The 18,970-nt window shown below is 47.1% G+C and overlaps 1 protein-coding gene across 2 annotated transcripts in view; it reads left to right on the top strand.

Annotated features, from left to right (window-relative positions):
* Positions 1–18,970, top strand: part of DYM (dymeclin) — a 300,965-nt gene that overhangs the window by 4,767 nt on the left and 277,228 nt on the right. For both annotated transcript variants that reach the window (XM_018555737.1, XM_018555736.1), the window contains exon 2: positions 7,704–7,873. In XM_018555737.1, the coding sequence (XP_018411239.1) occupies positions 7,734–7,873 (140 nt within the window). In that variant the 5' untranslated portion in view covers positions 7,704–7,733. The remainder of the gene's footprint in view (positions 1–7,703; positions 7,874–18,970) is intronic.

Here is an 18,970-nt window from a genome sequence, read left to right as displayed (position 1 = left end):
TATGACGGGTAGCCTAAGGCTGGGTTCCCACCTGGGTGGATTGAATATGCGCGTTTTCCGCGCCTTTTTTTTTTACCGCGATTCGCGGGGAAAAAACCGCGCGGCAAACGCGCGTTTCCGAAGGATACTTGGCTGTATCCCAATGGAACCGCCCGACCAAAACGCCCCAAAGAAGTACATGTACTTCTTTGGGCGTAGGGCGGTTTCCTGCGCGTTCGTACTCGCGGAAAACCGCACAGATGGGAACCATACGCATTGAAAATAATGGCATTTCTCTGCTTGAGCGGTTTTCCGCGAGTACGAAAGCGCGGAAAACCGCCTCGGTGGGAACCCAGCCTTAGGCTCTGTTCACACCTAGGCGTATCGAATATGCGCGTTTGTCGCGCGTTTCGTGACACACGTTTTTACCGCGATGCGCGTTTGTACCGCGAACGCGCGTTTTCGAGGGCTACTTGGCTGTATCCCAATGGAAATGCACAACAAAAACGCCGCAAAGAAGCTCATGTACCTTTTCAGGCGTGGGCCGTTTTGTAGCGCGTTCAGACGGGCTGAAATACGGCAAGGTGTGACCCATAACTATAGAAAACAATGGGATTTTCATGTTTGAGCATTTTGTAGAGCGTTGAACGCGCCACAAAACGTACAGGTGTGAACCAGGCCTAACTCCGGCCCTCCAGCTGTGGTGGAACTACAAATCCCATGAGGCATTGCATGATTCTCACAGCCACAGACATGACTCCCGGAGAGAGAGAGATGTATCATGGGATTTGTAGTTACACCACAGCTGGAGGGCCGGAGTTAGGCTACCCCTGGTGTATGAGGAAATGCTGCGTAGATATTCTCTGCTACCTCATATCAACCAACCACTTCCTGTCTGTGCAATATGGCCGCATGAAAGGAAGAACCCGGTCGCAGTTTTGTTCCCGAGCTGCGTTCGGGTCTGCGGAGACACCCGGGCATGGTTCAGTGTTCGCAGGCCATGAGGATAGACAAACACTGGTCTGGAAATTCCTCACCCTCGCGCCAATTCACTTCCATTGGGTGTGTTTGCTTTGTACAGTTGTAAAATCTAAACCGCTTATGTACAGCAAACGGCAGCCTGCCAGACGACTACAGATCCCAGCAATCCCCCGCCGCAGCTGTGTTTGTAATTCATTTGATTGCCGGTTTGTATTGGCGGCGCTCTCCATACGACTGTATTAGATGAGATCTGACGCACTCGGGCGCCATATAACGTAGATTGCAGCTGTATTTCCACCTCTGGCATGCAGCCGCCCATTGTAATGAATGGCTGTAGGTGGGTTTACGCTGCTACTTGCAGGACCCTTTTCACCGCGGATGTCGCACAATTTTTCTCTTTTTGCATGCAGCCCGACGGTTAAGGTCGCACGATCGTCGTCCGAACAGTCGCTCTATCCTGGCGCGCGGAAATCCGCTCGAGGTAAGTGTCGCTCAGTGTGAATGGGGCCTCAGAGCTGTCAGAACCTGGCTGCCGTGTCGGTTACACAGACCATAGAGCATGTTCCTGTAACTGATTGCCTGTATAGGGGGGCAGGAATGACAGGCGTCTAATAGACCCCTGATGGCTCCATAAAAAGAACCTGTCGCCTCCAAAAGCTATCATCGCCAGCTGTAGTGGAACTACATATCCCATGAGGCATTACAAGATTCTCACAGCCACAGGCATGACTCCCAGAGACAGTTGCACCACAGCTGAAGGCTCGGAGGTTCCCTGCCCCTGATGTAGGTGCTTGTTGGCCCCTCTGCGATAGCAATATAGTTTTATAAAAGTGTTTAAAGTAAAAAATAATAAAATTAAAACCATCCCCACCATCAGACCGTCACACGTATGTAAAGAATTGTTTCACCGCACATATTGGGTATCAGCGCAAACGTTGGAATGAGAGCAATAATTCCAGGGTCGTAGTTGGCTGGTAACTGCACACTGATGAGCGCTGAAGGCTTTTAAAGCGTCGCCTATGGACAATTTTGAGTACCACCATTGCACAGGTTCGCAAATTCAATGCGTGACATGTTTGGTATTGTTTACTTGATGTGACCCTGTCTTTAAAGGAGAACTATGAGGTGAGGGATTCCACCCATCCTCATAGTTCGAGCCGGCGTGTGACAATGAAACTGTCACAGTTTGGCTCTATTGATTGGGAATTGAGGGAACAAATACCGTCGCTCACTCACTTCTCGATCATCTCCCTGTAGATAGCCGTGACTGTCACTCACTGCCCCCTGCAGGGATTCCCCCCCTCCCCTGTCCGATCCTCCAGCGCTGACTGGCGAAACAGACGGGGGAGGGGGCGGGTACAGCTGGCTCTGTCTCTGGAAAGGCAGAGGCAGCTGTCAATCCTGCAGCTGGGTGGATCCAGACAGTAATGTCGGTATCCGTTCCGGCTGCAGCGTCTCAGTATATTATGAGCTGTAGCTCCCTATATACTGAGCTTTGGGTCACGGGAGATAAAAAAAGGCCTCAGTCATGAAGGGGTTAAAGTTATTTTCTACCCCAAAATTCAGATTTTAGCGTGTGTGCCAGAATGAAAAAATTGCTCCGGTACTGAGGTGGTTAAAAATGACGGCTGGTGCTTAACTTTTGAGGTTCTCTCTAGTTGTCGTCAGTGGAGCCGACTCCTAAAATATTCCTCCTGGATTGGGCGGGCAGCTGTCTCCTGGATTGGGCGGGCAGCTGTCTCCTGGATTGGGCGGGCAGCTGTCTCCTGGATTGGGCGGGCAGCTGTCTCTTGGATTGGGCGGGCTGCTGTCTCCTGGATTGGGCGGGCTGCTGTCTCCTGGATTGGGCGGGCTGCTGTCTCCTGGATTGGGCGGGCTTCTGCAGTTTGGAATAACCAGTTCTTTCAAGCTCCACTTATAAACTCCTATTTCTGGCTGACACCTCAGATACACCTTTTATTATCGGCCATCTTTAATGACATAATTAGGTTCTGGGAAAAATATTTTTAGACATTGGCTGGGTGACAAGAAAACCATGTACATGATGTAAATCAAAGAAGAACTTCCGGCAAATAAAACCTTAAAGTGGAACCTTTGCACTAAAAAATATCAAATTCGACCCATGCATCCCTCTATGTATGATGATTAATAATAACATAGACACGTCAGGTGTAAAATGCTGTGATTGTGAAATGCTTACACATGCAGAGCATTCACTTCCTGCTTTGAAAGGGCAAAGTTACCTCAGTTTGCCAAAGCAATGTACACTGGGATTGCCTTGTCATCAGCAGAGCATTGCTGGGAAATCTCAGAAGATCTCAGGGAAAGAGATTTTCGTCCCCTGAGATGATGTGCATGGTCACATGTCCTGGTCACATGTCTAGTCATGTGCAAGAAATCCAAATGAATGGCAATGCAATGCACCCCCCACACCAGAATTGCTTATACAACTCCCTTGTGTGTCCTGTAGAGGTGCCAGGAGCCAGAATGTGATGTCACTCTGGTCCAGGCATTTCTACAGGACATGTGAGGAAGCTGTAAGCACATGATGACAGCGCTCCCTCGTCCGTCCATCTCCCCCGCGCCCCCCCCCGCAGGGGAGCGCTGCCTGCTGTCAGGATGGCCGAGCGGTGAGGGGGAGAGAAGCCGCGCCCCTTTAAATCCGATTACCTCTGGGTCTGTGTAGGTCGGGAAATGGGAGTGTGTTCCTTTTACATCCGATAACCTCCGGGTCCGTGTAGGTCGGGAAATGGGAGTGTGTTCCTTTACATCCGATTACCTCCGGGTCCGTGTAGGTCGGGAAATGGGAGTGTGTTCCTTTACATCCGATTACCTCCGGGTCCGTGTAGGTCGGGAAATGGGAGTGTGTTCCTTTTACATCCGATTCCCTCCGGGTCCGTGTAGGTTGGGAAGTGGGAGTGTGTTCCTTTACATCTGATTTCCTCCGGGTCCGTGTAGGTCGGGAAATGGGAGTGCGTTTTGTTTACATTTGATTACTTCCGGGTCCATGTATGTCGGGGGGGAAAAAATTGAAAAGCGATCCCTTTTGGTGGACCGGAACGTGAGGGGATTGGAGGTAATTGGATGTAGATGTCCGCTTACATCCAGCTGCCCATAGACCCAACATGGGTCCATTCAGTAAAATTTTTTCCTCCATCATAAGATGTGACATCCGCTCCGTATTGCTCTGTTCATCAGGGGATCCATACATTTTTGGCCAAAAGAAAATACATTCGTATGTGGTAGTATGAGCTGTCTGTACTGGAAGTGCAGGATATAAGTCCCGAGACTTCCATACTCTGTACATGGACGACACACTGGAATAAGATTCATATGACGTCATTCCATCCAGTAGGGAGGTGACCGGGTTGTAGCTGGTGATTCACCCCGAGCTGGGTGTATAAAGGAACTCTTTCACTGGGGTGAGAACCTGATGACCATGAAGTCATCTTCTATTCAGGGATCAGCAACCTTTTCCAAATTAAGTGACATGTTCACCACCATCAGACAACCGGTGTGTCAGGGAACAATGTGTACTGTATTATTATAGTATAATAATGAATGAGTTCAGCTTGCTGTTAGTATGTAGTAGTATGAGTGCAATCACTGATTAACTGATACACAAAACATGTTCATCCCCAATGCATCCACTTCAGACCTCGGGTCAGCCCCGATGCCCGTTCTTCAGACCTCGGGTCAGCCCCGATGCCCGTTCTTCAGACCTCGGGTCAGCCCCGATGCGCGTTCTTCAGACCTCGGGTCAGACTCCAAGTCAAAATCGGGTATTTCCTTGTATTTATACACAACACTTTTAAGGATCTGTTGATGAACACAGAGCTGCATTATTTATGTCTTTCATATCTGCCTGGAGTTCAGCTTTCAGTTCTGTCTTGCGTTTTGTTTGACTTGCGATTTTAGATTTTTCTGTCACCGGTGACACTTTAAAATTCAGTAAATGGAATTTATCAAAACTGGAGCAGACACAACCTGGAGCAGATGTCCACAGCAACCAATCAGCTTCTCTCTTTAGTTGTCAAAGCTTAACTGAAGAGAAGCTGATTGGTTGTGATCAATTACCCCTCAATGGGCATTATTGTATATCTGTCGCTTGCTACCCAAACAGGCCATAAATGGCTCTGCGAGCAGCATTTCCAGCACATGTGGAGCGATACCACTTGCCATCTAGAATTTGAATTTCAGAGATTCTGCTGATGGTGAGTTGTCCATCTGACGTGACAATTCTAGAGTCTCTACACTCCTCATCTGTGCGAAAGCCGTATTGAAGATTCAGGAGGGGATTGCTGTGGATTAAATGTTGAATGGTGACAAATGGTTGCTGCACAGAATTCAGAATCTGTGACCCAGAAAAGGGTGCTTATGTCAGCAGCTGGTGTGATCAGACCGCGCAAAGAAGGAGTTATGTCTACAATCTAGATAAATTACATCCTGGAAGGTTCCTCCATTGTAGCGTCACGTAGAGCGGAGTCAGAGCGACATGTAAATATTGATTCAGTTTAACGTTAATTTTAGCCTCGTGCTGTTCTTCCTGGTCAGCCTTCATCCTGCATTCGGACCTCATTCTGGCGGAAATGTAGGTTGTTGTCTTCCCTTAATTAGGGGTTATGGAAATCCATGCATATAGCCGATGATCACTTGCAATTGAGAAATGGTTCAAGAAGTACTCACAAATTTGCTCTTGTAGGGGGGCTGCCCCTGCTCTGCAAGGGTTAAGTGTTCTTAATGTCTAGGGGCGCTCAAATTAAGCAGCTATACTCACCTGATCCTCAGTCAGATGATGGTCTGTGCTCTCCTCTCTTCCCCTCCACTCCCTTGGTGTCTATGGACCTGACATAAGACGTGATGAGGTTGGTCGTGCTTAGACCGCTGGTGCCCGGGGGAGAATAGACTGTGGGGACCAGTCTATCAGCCCGGAGGGAGGTGGGTATACAGTATCTGCTTTATTTGAATCCCCTAGACAAAACGAGCACTTAACCCTTGAAGTGCAGGGGGAGACCCAACGGTAAGTTTGTCCTATTCATGGAGTTCTTTAAACGGGCAAATGGCTTGCTTTTGAATGCAGGTGGACGTTTTTAAATGCACACGCCCCAGCAGAAAACTTTGAACATTTGTACAGCTGGCTGGTTTACATACAAGCGTTCAGGCGGCTGTAGAGCCACCCGTTTAGTTGTATGGTGCTGGGGAGGTGTGCGTGTCCCCAACCCCCCCTCCCCTCCACTGTCCTCTCTGCAGACCCGGGACCGGCATGGCGGGCCTCTACACTGAGATTGGAGGGAGGTCAGCACACTTCCAGCAGATGCTCTCCCCTCTGAATACGGAAGTGATGCGCATTACATCACTGTCAGTTTCAGCCTGTCATTTCTCCATATACAGCAGCCGGAGAAGAAGCCGGTGAAGCAGATCTCCTCTTCATCAGCTTCTTTGAGATCTATGGGTGACAATAGGGCTCTAATAGACCCCTGATGTCTCCATAAAGAGGACCACATTGTATCTTTGCTGTCACATTGAGGGCATGTTAGCAATAAAGTTAAGTGTCAAAAAAAATGTTAAATAATGAAGTCACAAAAAAAATGAAAAAACGCAAAATTAAGTTTTAAAGTCCCCCGCCCTTATGTGAACACACATACAAACACGCATTAGGTGCGCCTACCTGCAAAAACGCTGATTGCGACACGCATTTCATATCACCATGAACGTCGGAGTGACAGTAATCGTAGGGCCATCAATCACTGTTAACTTCAAACTGATGAGCGGTAAAAGCTTTTAAAGTGTCCCCTATGGCCAATTTTTGGGTTTGGTAGTGCTTTGTAATTTTGCAGGCAATACAGAGGAGGCACGGGGGTGGCAGCGGACAAGCAAGGGAATACAGAGGAGGCACGGGGGTGGCAGCGGACAAGCAAGGGAATACAGAGGAGGCACGGGGGTGGCAGTGGACGAGCCGGGGAATGCATAGGAGGCAGGGTGGTGGCAGCGGGCAAGCTGGGGAATGAAGAGGTACAGCTAGTCTCTCCTCCCTTCTAGTGCCAGCTGCAGTGGTCTGTATCCCCGCTGCCTCTGCTGACACAGGCAGGTATTGAAAGGGGCACAGTCGGCTGCAGCCGGCACTAGCGGGGAGGAGATCAGGGGAGCAGAAATATAATGTTAGTGCTATTATAAACTGGTTTGGTCACGCCGCAACCTCCTTCACCGTCCCGTTCAGGTTTTCCATGTACCAGAAGTGGCATTCTTAGGTCTGTCATTTCTGGGGGCGAGGTGGTGTGGTGCCCTTTTGCATCTTCACCATGGGTACCAGAGGACCTTGTCCCAACACTACTTATACTACAGGCAAAGTTACTTGGTGTCCTGGATAGTGAGGGGAAGACATCCGGAAATAAACGGCTGAAGAGGTTGTAGATATGAAACCTAATTAAATGACATTTCGTTTTCTATAGCACTGTGTATCATAAATCTTAGTCAGCAGCAGGAGCCAGGGTCCATCTAAGCCCACCCTGTCTATGTAAGACTACCCTGGCCATCAGGAACATGCAATAATTCAATGATGAAAGGTGTGGGAAGCAGAAATGACTGTTTTTATTCTAGTTGTAGAGTGAGGGGCACGCTTGTATTTCTCTTACTTTAGGGTCATCATATTCTTGTTCAGATAACAATGCCCGGTTCATTCTTTGATTGCACTATTGTGTTGAGTCCATCATGTGTGACGCGTCTTTGTGTGTTTTGCACTGTAGGAATGATCAGACTGCTGCTCCTCTAGCAACATGGGTGCCAACAGCAGCACGATCTGTGAACTCTCCGACAACGACTATTTGAAGAAACTGTCCGGGACAGAGGCTATATCTGAGAATGAGCCCTTCTGGAACCAGCTCCTCTCTTTCACCTTCAGCACACCAACAAACAGGTGAGCACCAGAGAATTAAAGTGAATCTTAACCCAAGAACAAAAATCTGTTTATATGGCAGCTTAGTCATTAAAGGAGAAGTATTGGGGGAGTAAAATACACTTCCCAATGCTTAGAGCCGGTGTGGGACAATGCAGATGTCACATGTTGGCTCCATAGATCGAGAGCAGAGCGATCATGAACCGTTGATCACTAAGGTCACAGTCTTCTCCCTGCAGATGTGGCATGTTGGCTCTATAGCTCGAGAGCTGAGCGATCATGAACCGCTGATCACTAAGGTCACAGTCTTCTCCCTGCAGATGTGGCATGTTGGCTCTATAGCTCGAGAGCTGAGCGATCATGAACCGCTGATCACTAAGCTCACAGTCTTCTCCCTGCAGATGTGGCATGTTGGCTCCATAGATCGAGAGCAGAGCGATCATGAACCGTTGATCACTAAGCTCACAGTCTTCTCCCTGCAGATGTGGCATGTTGGCTCCATAGATCGAGAGCTGAGCGATCATGAACCGTTGATCACTAAGCTCACAGTCTTCTCCCTGCAGATGTGGCATGTTGGCTCTATCGCTCGAGAGCTGAGCGATCATGAACCATTGATCACTAAGCTCACAGACTTCTCCCTGCAGATGTGGCATGTCACAGGAGTCACAGGAGTAGACCCAAAATCTTTGGAGAAGCAGCGTTATTACACTTGGACAGGAAGTGTGTTAAGACTACAGAACCGCTTCCTATCTTCTTATCTACTTAACATGGGGAGGAGGGTGTTTCTGTATTCACAGAGATAATTGTGAACAGTTACATCTAACAGGAGCCAGCAAGAGCAGAGTGTGCCGGATATTATCAGCTCACAAGATTTCTGGCAGTTCCATAGATATTTATTTTCACTTATCGAACAGATATAACTAAAGGAAGCAACTAAGAGAAGTTCATTGGTAGGGTTTACATATACTTTTCTTGTTTACGTCAAAATGCACCCAAGACATCCTATTGGATAAAATGGCGGCTTTTTCAATTCTTTGTCACATGATATTTGCACTACCATTTATTAAATCTATATTTTCACTAAAAATGCACTTAAAGGAGAACTATGGGGTTAGGGCTTTTCCCCATAGTTCTCCTAAGGGTAACGGGAGGGCTACAGCTTGCGGTATACTGAGACGCAGCAGCTGAAACGGATGCCGACAATTATGTCTGGATCCGCCCAGATGCGTGAGTGACAGCTGGCTCTGCCTATCTAGAGGCAGAGCCAGCTGTACCCGCCCCCTCCCCGTCCGTTCCTCCAGTCAGCACTGGAGGATCGGAGCGGGGAGGGGGAATCCAGTCCCTTCCCTGCCACGGCTCTCTGCCGTAACAGGATCGAGAAGTGATCGAACGCCGGTATGTGTTCGCTCACTTCCCGATCTACTGAGCCGACCTGTGACAGTCTCATTGTCACAGGTCGGCTAGAACTATGAGGTGAGTGAAAAGCACTCACCTCATAGTTCTCCTTTTTTAAAGCAGAACAAAATGGTTCTTAGGTCTTAGTGGTGCTAAGTGTTCCTTGGCTGGAGGCTCTCTCCCCTTTTGCTGCAGCGATTATAAGGATCCTTGAGTCATCATGTTCTTTACACAGTGTATAGGACATGAGGACACCAAGGAGGAGGCGGAGACACATCATGGACTGAAGTAGCTGCCAGCCGACTCCGCAGTTCTGGTGAGTATAACTTTTTTAGCACCTAGACACAAACGAGCAGTTAACCCTTAGAGTGCTAGTGTGCACCCACTGCGAGGGTTAAGAAAAATTGTGTCCGAAGTTCTGCTTTAAATTAATTTAGCGCACGCAAACATATTACTCAATTTTTGTTAAAATATAAAACGATGAGGTTATGTCAGGTAGAGAGATAGTAACTAGAGGTGCACCGAAATGTAAATTTTAAAACCGAAACTAAACCGAAAAAAAAAAAATTGTCAGGCCGAAACCGAAAATGTTATTTTATTTTCATTTTTTAAATATTTTATTTATTTTTTTATAAACTTTTTAATTTTTAAAAAAATTGTTTTATTAAATATTTTTATTTTTTGCTTAACTTTTAGGTGCTTTGGGGAAATATTAGGGATTTAAACAGACCCCTGATATTTCCCTTTTTAAAATGGAAAAAGATATTGAGGACACAGAGTCCTCAATCTCTTTTTCTGTGTCCCCTGTTATCAATGAACAGGAATCCTCTATACTGAGTGTTCCTGTTTATTCATTACTTGAGGACAGAGTATGTTTACTATAACTACAATCATGAATGAACAGGAGGGGATGTAGATCTCTTCCTATTCATTCATAATTGGGGATATAGTCACCATACTCTGTCAATTATTTACAAACACGCAGCGACCACTGACCGCTTGTACCCGCTCTCCTCTCTGACACGGTGTCACAGGAGGCTGAGCGGTGCGGGAGGAGAGCCCAGCCTCCTGTGACAGCGCTGGCTGTCTCCGCCCACACACCGCTCTGCCGGACTGGGATAGGAGGCTAAGCGGTGTGGGAGGAGAGACACCGGCCGCTCACAGCGATCTCCTTCCGCAGGGCTCGGCCGGCTATCACAGTTTCTCTCCTCGCCGCTGGGACACAGAGCAGCGCCCAGCGGGGTGGAAAGAAAGCAGGGATGCGCCGATGTATCAGCAGAAAAATGGCACTTTCGGCATTCTGCCAAAAGTGCAATTTTTCGACCGATATGTTGGTGTGTCCCTAATAGTAACATGTCACGCCTAAGAATCGCACGTTCCTGTGAAATGGTGAAAAACGACTCCGAATTGTCCATAGGGGACACTCGTAAAAGCTTTGACTGGTCATCAATTTAGAGTTAGCCATGGATGGCGGCCATACTGGTGCAATAGTTGTTTTCATACACATGCTCACGCGCTGAGATGTTTATAACTGGCTGCTTCAATTTCATGATCGAAGGATGTTGATTGGAGGGCCACCAGTGAGCAAATTTCTGATCAAGAACTGACAGAAATTCCTCAGTTTGCGGCCAGCTTAAGATATCGCTATTGGGTGGATAAGTCCTTGTATGCCGTCAAGGGAAGTAGGACGGTAGCTGTGATCACAGCTGCCGTCTTTTCTCCATAGCTCACATCTATAGAAATATGTATAATCCTGGCACTGCTGAAACTGCTATTTGATGCCAACACTGGGACTGGGAGAAAGAAGCGGGCACCCTGAAAGTGTATGTCTGGGCAAAATATTGAAAAAAAACAATTTTTAGTACATGGCTGCAATTCAAGATTTTCCCATTTACAAAGTCGGCTATTACAGAAAAATTCCCAATGAGCTGTCAGTGTCCGCCGTTTCTCATCTCGGTCCCACACTCGATTACCGTTTATCTGTGCAACAACTCTCTCTGAATCCCTGGAAATCTGCCGTATCTTAACCGGCGGAGCAAACACTGCAAGCACCTTGTGTGTGTGTGTGTGTGTGTGTGATCAGCTGTAACCAGCAGCTGCGGCTGTCATACTTCGACACTGTACAAATAAATGGCTGGTGCCGCCCAGATTAGAGCTTCTGACTGACCCTGGACGTAGACATGTTGAGCCCAGGGATGGAGACTCCGGACGCAGCTAATTGGCTGGTTTGTATGCAGCCAAAATGCAGAATGGAATGGAACTCGCTGCCACATGCCGTGATTTCAGCTAGTGTGGAATCGTTCAAGAAGCTTTTGGCCGATTTCATCAGGGACCGTACTATACAGGGGTACAGGTACACTTAAAGTGACATTAAACCCTCAGATTTTTTTAACATAAACCATACTGTTCATGTCACGCCTAAGAATCGCACGTTCCTGTGAAATGGTGAAAAACGACTCCGAATTGTCCATAGGGGACACTCGTAAAAGCTTTGACTGGTCATCAATTTAGAGTTAGCCATGGATGGCGGCCATACTGGTGCAATAGTTGTTTTCATACACATGCTCACGCGCTGAGATGTTTATAACTGGCTGCTTCAATTTCATGATCGAAGGATGTTGATTGGAGGGCCACCAGTGAGCAAATTTCTGATCAAGAACTGACAGAAATTCCTCAGTTTGCGGCCAGCTTAAGATATCGCTATTGGGTGGATAAGTCCTTGTATGCCGTCAAGGGAAGTAGGACGGTAGCTGTGATCACAGCTGCCGTCTTTTCTCCATAGCTCACATCTATAGAAATATGTATAATCCTGGCACTGCTGAAACTGCTATTTGATGCCAACACTGGGACTGGGAGAAAGAAGCGGGCACCCTGAAAGTGTATGTCTGGGCAAAATATTGAAAAAAAACAATTTTTAGTACATGGCTGCAATTCAAGATTTTCCCATTTACAAAGTCGGCTATTACAGAAAAATTCCCAATGAGCTGTCAGTGTCCGCCGTTTCTCATCTCGGTCCCACACTCGATTACCGTTTATCTGTGCAACAACTCTCTCTGAATCCCTGGAAATCTGCCGTATCTTAACCGGCGGAGCAAACACTGCAAGCACCTTGTGTGTGTGTGTGTGTGTGTGTGATCAGCTGTAACCAGCAGCTGCGGCTGTCATACTTCGACACTGTACAAATAAATGGCTGGTGCCGCCCAGATTAGAGCTTCTGACTGACCCTGGACGTAGACATGTTGAGCCCAGGGATGGAGACTCCGGACGCAGCTAATTGGCTGGTTTGTATGCAGCCAAAATGCAGAATGGAATGGAACTCGCTGCCACATGCCGTGATTTCAGCTAGTGTGGAATCGTTCAAGAAGCTTTTGGCCGATTTCATCAGGGACCGTACTACACAGGGGTACAGGTACACTTAAAGTGACATTAAACCCTCAGATTTTTTTAACATAAACCATACTGTAATGTGCGCCTTACTGTAATCCATGGTTGTTTCCCTTCTCTGCTGCTCTTCCTTTTTAAATCTTCATCTCTTCTCATGCTGGGGGAGAACTTCCCTTTGCAGCTGAGTGCCTCTTCCTGTAGTGCTGGCTCAGGTTGTGAACCTTCACACAGACACCATGTATCCATTCCAGAGACAAGGCAATCTGCTGCAAAACAGAAGTTCTGCCCAGCATGAGAACAGATGTAGATTTAAAAGGAAGAGCAGCAAAGAGAAGGGAAACAACCATGGATTACAGTAAGGCGCACATTACAGTATGGTTTATGTTAAAAAAATCTGAGGGTTTAATGTCACTTTAAGAACGAGATCACACAGGGACCTATGCATACGCACACATCAGCAGAACCATATACATGCACACAATAGGTTGGACTTGATGGACCTGTGTCTTTATCCAACCTCAAATACTATGTAACTATGAATGCAGCTGCATCCAGAGGCAGTATTTGAACAGCAAACTATCCATCCTCGGGGGCCTGTGTGAATGGGGCCTTAGGTTCTGCGTGTTTAGATAATCGTTTACTGCCCCCTGCTGGTTCCTAGGGAGAAGTGCTGCTGGATACTTTTTCTGAGGTCAGTTAGGTCTCTGAGCTACTTAAAGAAAAACTCCAGGAAAACATTTTCTTAACCCACGTGCTCGTTTTTGTCTAGGTAAAAAAAAAAAAGAGTTCTACTCAATGCACAGGGCCGGCTTGTTCTTCAACCGGTCTTTCCAACCTCTCTCCCCCTCCTCTGCAGTGGTCTAGGGACCTGTAAATCATCACGTCTACACACAGTATATAGATGTGAGGACGCTAAGGGAGATTACAATGCTGCATCGTTGGAGGGAGTGCTGTGACAGCCAGCCGTTCAGGAGAGTGTAACTTTTGTTATTTTTAGCACCTAGACAAAAAGGAACACTTAACCCCTGCAGTGCTGGGGGAGCCCCACTGCCAGGGTCAAGAAAGTTTTTTTGGAGTTCTACTTTAACCTTTTAAGTAGGGATGCATCGATGCTGAGGATCTGGACAAGTACTCGTAGTTGCCCAAATGCCCTGATACTTACCCCGATACTGGAACTTCTGGGCAGAGGGAGATTTCCTCTGACCAGCAGTGCCGTGAGGGAACATAGAGTCGGCTTCCTGGTCAATCGGGAAACCGGGCGGCTAGTCATTACCCGCTGCCCGGTTTCCTGATTGGCCGGCTCGATGCTGATTGGCTGTAAAGCCGTCTTCCCAGGCAATCCGCATCAAGCCAGCCTAACAGCATGGAGCCGGCTTCCCAGCCAATCAGGAAGCCAGACCAGCACTCAACAGATGGCTTGTCCTAAATGGGACTAGTTTAAAGGTAAAGTTTAATCTGCTGATATTTTTCCTTCTCTGGTCCCTTCATTCCTCCCTCATTAGCGTGTTGCAGACATTTTTAAATTAAACCTTTCCGCTTTTATTATGTACCTTATTTTAGACCCAGTGATGTCAGTTTGCATGTAGACCGCCCTAAGTCCCCGCCGAGCCTCCATGATTGAAAGAAGAGGGCCAGGCTGTGGAAGAAAAGGCTAAATGATGCTGGATGTCCTGAAGTCAGGAAAATAGGTGGTCTCTATCTTAAAAATACATTGAAGTCCCTTAACTATTAACAAAAATGTATCTTTTTTGTGTATCTGATACATTGTTGTTAATAGTTAAGGGACTTCAATGTATTTTTTTGGACCTCCTTTAACTTTGATTATGGCCGGAGTTTGATTCATTTTTCACCAAGATCTTGTAGCTTTGATTACGGCACGCATTCGCCGTGACATCATTTGGATAACCTTCTGCAATGTCACAACATTTATTTCTGTCCAGAGTTGCATTCATTTTTCACCAAGATCTTGTAGTGATGATGGGAGAGTCGGACCACTGTGTAAAGTCTTCTCCAGCACATCCCAAAGATTCTCAATGGGGTTAATGTCTGGACTCTGTGGTGGCCAATCCATGTGTGACAATGATGTCTCATGCTCCCTGAACCACTCTTTCACAATCTGAGCCCCTGGTGACCTTGTCCCCCAAAAAGCTTGTCTGCATGTCTTTGGTCAGTTAGAAGTGACTATTTGTGCTCTATAAATCCTTAATATTAATAATAATTACATTGTGCTCTTAGAATTGATTAAAGGAGAACTATGAGGTGAGTGCTTTTCACTCACCTCATAGTTCTAGCCGACCTGTGACAATGAGACTGTCACAGGTCGGCTCAGTAGATCGGGAGGTGAGCGAAAACATACCGGGTTCCCTCACCAGGGGAGGGGCTGGATTCCCCTCTCCCCGCTCCGATCTGCCAGCGCTGACTGGCGGAGCGGACGGGGGAGGGGGCGGGTACAGCTGGCTCTGCCTCTAGGTAGGCAGAGCCAGCTGTCACTCACGCAGCTGGGCGGATCCCGTCATCTAAGTCGGGATCCGCTCCAGGTGCGGCGTCTCAGTATACTGCGTGCTGTAGCTCGCGGTATACTGAGCTTAGGGTAACGGGAGGACGCTAGTTTGTGTCCTCCCGTTACCCTAAGGAGAACTATGGGGAAAAACACTGACCCCATAGTTCTCCTTTAAAGTTGTGGGGAGGGAAACAAACATGTTGTTGCAGTTATAAATTGTACCACTAGGTGGCAGTCTTGCCAGCAATATGAATCCAATTGATGTATTTCCTTTTTTTTAATAACTTGCATATAGAAAGTGTACAGGGATGTGTGGTCTCCTTTCACTGATAAAGTGGAATTTACATACTGTGAAGGGCTGGTAATTATGGCTCCTAGGGGTGGGCAACTTCGACCCGCCAGCTGTTGTGGAACTACAAGTCACATGAGGCATTGCATGACTGACCGTTACAGGCATGACTCCCAGAGGGAGAGGCATGTTGGGATTTGTAGTTGGAGCACAGCTGGAGGGCCGCAGTTGCCCACCCCTGTTTCAAACTGTCCCTGATGGTATTAGTCTTCTACAAAGCACCAAAATAGATTCAGGAGTGTATGAAATGGAGAATGACCATGTAGCTCCCAATTGTACCTCATTTGGAACCAAAGCATGGATAACCTTTTTCCTCATTGGTTATCCATCTTTTTGGTCTGCTGTATTAAGAAAAGAGAAGGAGGGGAATTTATCAAAACTGGAGCAGACAAAATCTGGAGCAGCTGTGCACGGCAACCAATCAGCTTCTCTCTTCATATTCACATACCGGTATTAACTGATCAAACTGAAGAGAGAAGCTGATTGGTTACTATGGAAGACTGCTCCAGATTCTTTCTGCTCCAGTTTTGATAAATTCCCCCCATAGTATGTTTTTTCTTGTTTTGGACAGTGTGAAAAAGGATTAAAGGTAAAGTCCACTTTTTTCAGAAATAAATAAATAAATGCTTGAGTCCTAAAAAGAATAAAATCTGCATTTTATTATGTTTTGCATTGTAGCCAGCAAAGCTTGCAAACGTGATCAATATACCATGGGTGCAGTTCTCTGGCTCCTGCAGATTCTTCCTCCTGCCCATGTACCTCGGTACAGACAATCAGTAACATGGACAGGAGACAGAATCTAAACGGTTGATTTGGGATTCCTGCCACAGGAACCTCAAATTACAGTGTCAATGGGGCCTAAGACGGGGCGGACAAGTCCCAAGATCCAGGTAGCCGATGCTACAGCTGGCGCCCAACTTTTGAGGTTTTCTCTAGTTGTTGCCAATGGTTCGGACAGACTGGCTCCCGAATGCCATATTAATTTGTTCATCCCGGGGCTAAGACACCTGTTGTGTTTTTATTGCTGCCTGCACTCTCTCTGGGGAGATTTTCCTTTATTTTCTCTCCCAGTCACAGCAGGAAGTGAAGGTAAATCCCACTGACAGCGAAAAATCGGCAGTTATCATTGTTTTGCTTTTAAGGTTAATTGTATGAAGCCCATTTTCTTTTCTTGTACATTATAGGAAGAGACGTCTCCTCTTGCTGGGGGCAGCCATTGTCCTAGAACGACACGTCGGCCTGTGTAATGTGAGCCGGGGGGGGGTTTGGGAGACCAGCACATTCTTGAACCGGGGCCGACAATTGACCATGTGAAAGGCTCGCAGTGTTTGCTTTCTCACTAGTGTGTCGGAGAACAGTGTGAAGTCTTTCTGGAGCGGCCGGTGCGGTTAAACGCCGGGATTTACATAATCACATTTAATATTCCTTTGCCATCTTTACATTCATCTCCTCTTTCCTTCCTTCCGTCATTAACGAAGCCGTTCTTCCTGCCGGCTTTGTGGTCAGAGCTAAAACCAATACGTGGAGCCGTTCCTCTTGGTCAGGTGCCACCTCATGAATCTTGGCGGATGACGCTTGGGACACGCACCACACTGGCGGCTATAGACATCTTCATAACAGACGAATTGTTCGGGCCCATTCACCGAGGCCTTGAAGTGTGTATCTAGCCCGTACGGCCGTATATCTAGCATTTCCCGGAGGCTCGCTGGCTGTAGTCCTGCTCTTTCTAAGGGCCGCTTGTCCTCTCAGTAACACCGGGAATGGCAAATTAATTGGTTTATTTGTAGCAATCCTACAGGGGACGGTCGTAAAGCAGTATAACGCGGCGGATTGGGAATTGGTCTCCGGAAACATCAGGGGCATGACTTGTAATTTCCGTCTTTACTAGACGCTCCTGTGTTAAACAAGTTAGATAGAGAGGCTCGGCTCCGCAATCTACTGGAACACTTGGACCGGGTCCTGCAAGTTTTCTTTCCAAGCTGTCCGTGACCCGATGATCTTATGTTGTTTTACTTTCTTTCTAGATAGATTTTCCTCTTCCTGTGTTGGACGTGAACATGTTTGCCTGAAGAAGAGGTTATCGCTTTTTTTTTTTCTTTACTAGTTAAAGAGAAACTCCGGGCAACAAGTAAAATAATTTGTTGGATGGCTAATGCTTTCTGGGAAATGCTTCAGCTGTGTCAGGAAGGCCATTTGTTCTGCACTTTATCTAGGGGTGGGCAAACTCTGGCCCTCCAGCTGTGGGAAACTACAAATACCATAATGCCTCTGCTTCTGGGAATCATGTCTGTGGCAGTCAGAGTCTTGCAATGCCTCATGGGATTTGTAGTTGCACCACAGCTGGAGGGCCGGAGTTTGCCTGCTCCTGATATAAAACATTGCAGCGTACAAGATGACATTTACAGCCATTCAGAAGGCAGACCTAATCCAGTTTAAAGCCCGGCTCCATGCTCCCCCCAAAGGACCCTCTCCCCAACCCTAAGACCCCTGCCAACAGTATTTTTTATGCTTTTTTTTTTCTTCTTTTCTTTGAATGTCTTCTGACTGGTCACATGATAAGCTAGGTATTCTTCCGCTTCGGTCTTCTCCTAGTGGTGGGTGGTCCTGGTTGATGATATCAGCGCCACCCTCTGTATCCGCACATACTGAGTCCTGGGCGCCGTGCTTAGGGGATGGGGGAGTCATTTAGCCCGGACATCAGTGACACTGTTGAGTTCACAGGGAGAGCAGCGGCCATTATCCTCAGGCTAGTGGCAGAGGGTAGGCTGCATTAGTGGCAGCGGCCATTATCATCTTACACTGATATGACATTTCCACTTCTGCACCCACCTGCAGGTTGCAGCCTATATATTTCTCTAGGACAGATTTTTGCTTGAGGACATTTCAGCATTGCATTGGGCTTGTACAAGAATATGAGTGTTCACTGTTGACTTTAAGTCTCCGTTCACACATCAGCGGTTTTATCTCCATGTGTTCATACGCGCGGCACAGAAACGTGCACGTTTGCGGCTACCACTATAGCCAGAATGCGCGGAAGTCACACAGAATATCGCTCTTGTACTTTTTTGGCGCAATGCGTGTTTTCGAGCTGTGCAGCTGTGAACTAGTTGCATTAAAATGTATGAGTTTCTGTGTTTTGTGCCTATGTGCGGAAACACGCTAATGTGTGAATGGAGCCTACAGGGTGAGGTGGGAGGTGTAGGTACAGCAGTTTTTTAAATCGCTCCTGTGCTCAGACTATGAACATTTTAAATATTTACATATCGCTTACAAGCAAGGAAAGCGATTTAAAACAAGCCCTCACTGACCTCTGTAGCTGCAGGCTTTGTGGACACGTTAGTTCTCCTATTCACAACAGTCAGGTTTCAGTTGGTTCCTAACATCTAACAATTGCTGTTTATATACAGTAGTAGAGTAGGGAACGATTAGAACTTCAACAATGTTTTTCTTGCTGTCCATGCTTTCCTCTTCTGGCCAAAACTGCAGCTCT

Source organism: Nanorana parkeri, unplaced genomic scaffold (assembly GCF_000935625.1).
Source record: "Nanorana parkeri isolate BGI_ZX_2015 unplaced genomic scaffold, ASM93562v1 scaffold210, whole genome shotgun sequence".
Classification (NCBI taxonomy): Eukaryota; Metazoa; Chordata; class Amphibia; order Anura; family Dicroglossidae; genus Nanorana; species Nanorana parkeri.
This window is presented reverse-complemented; position numbering and strand designations above follow the sequence as displayed.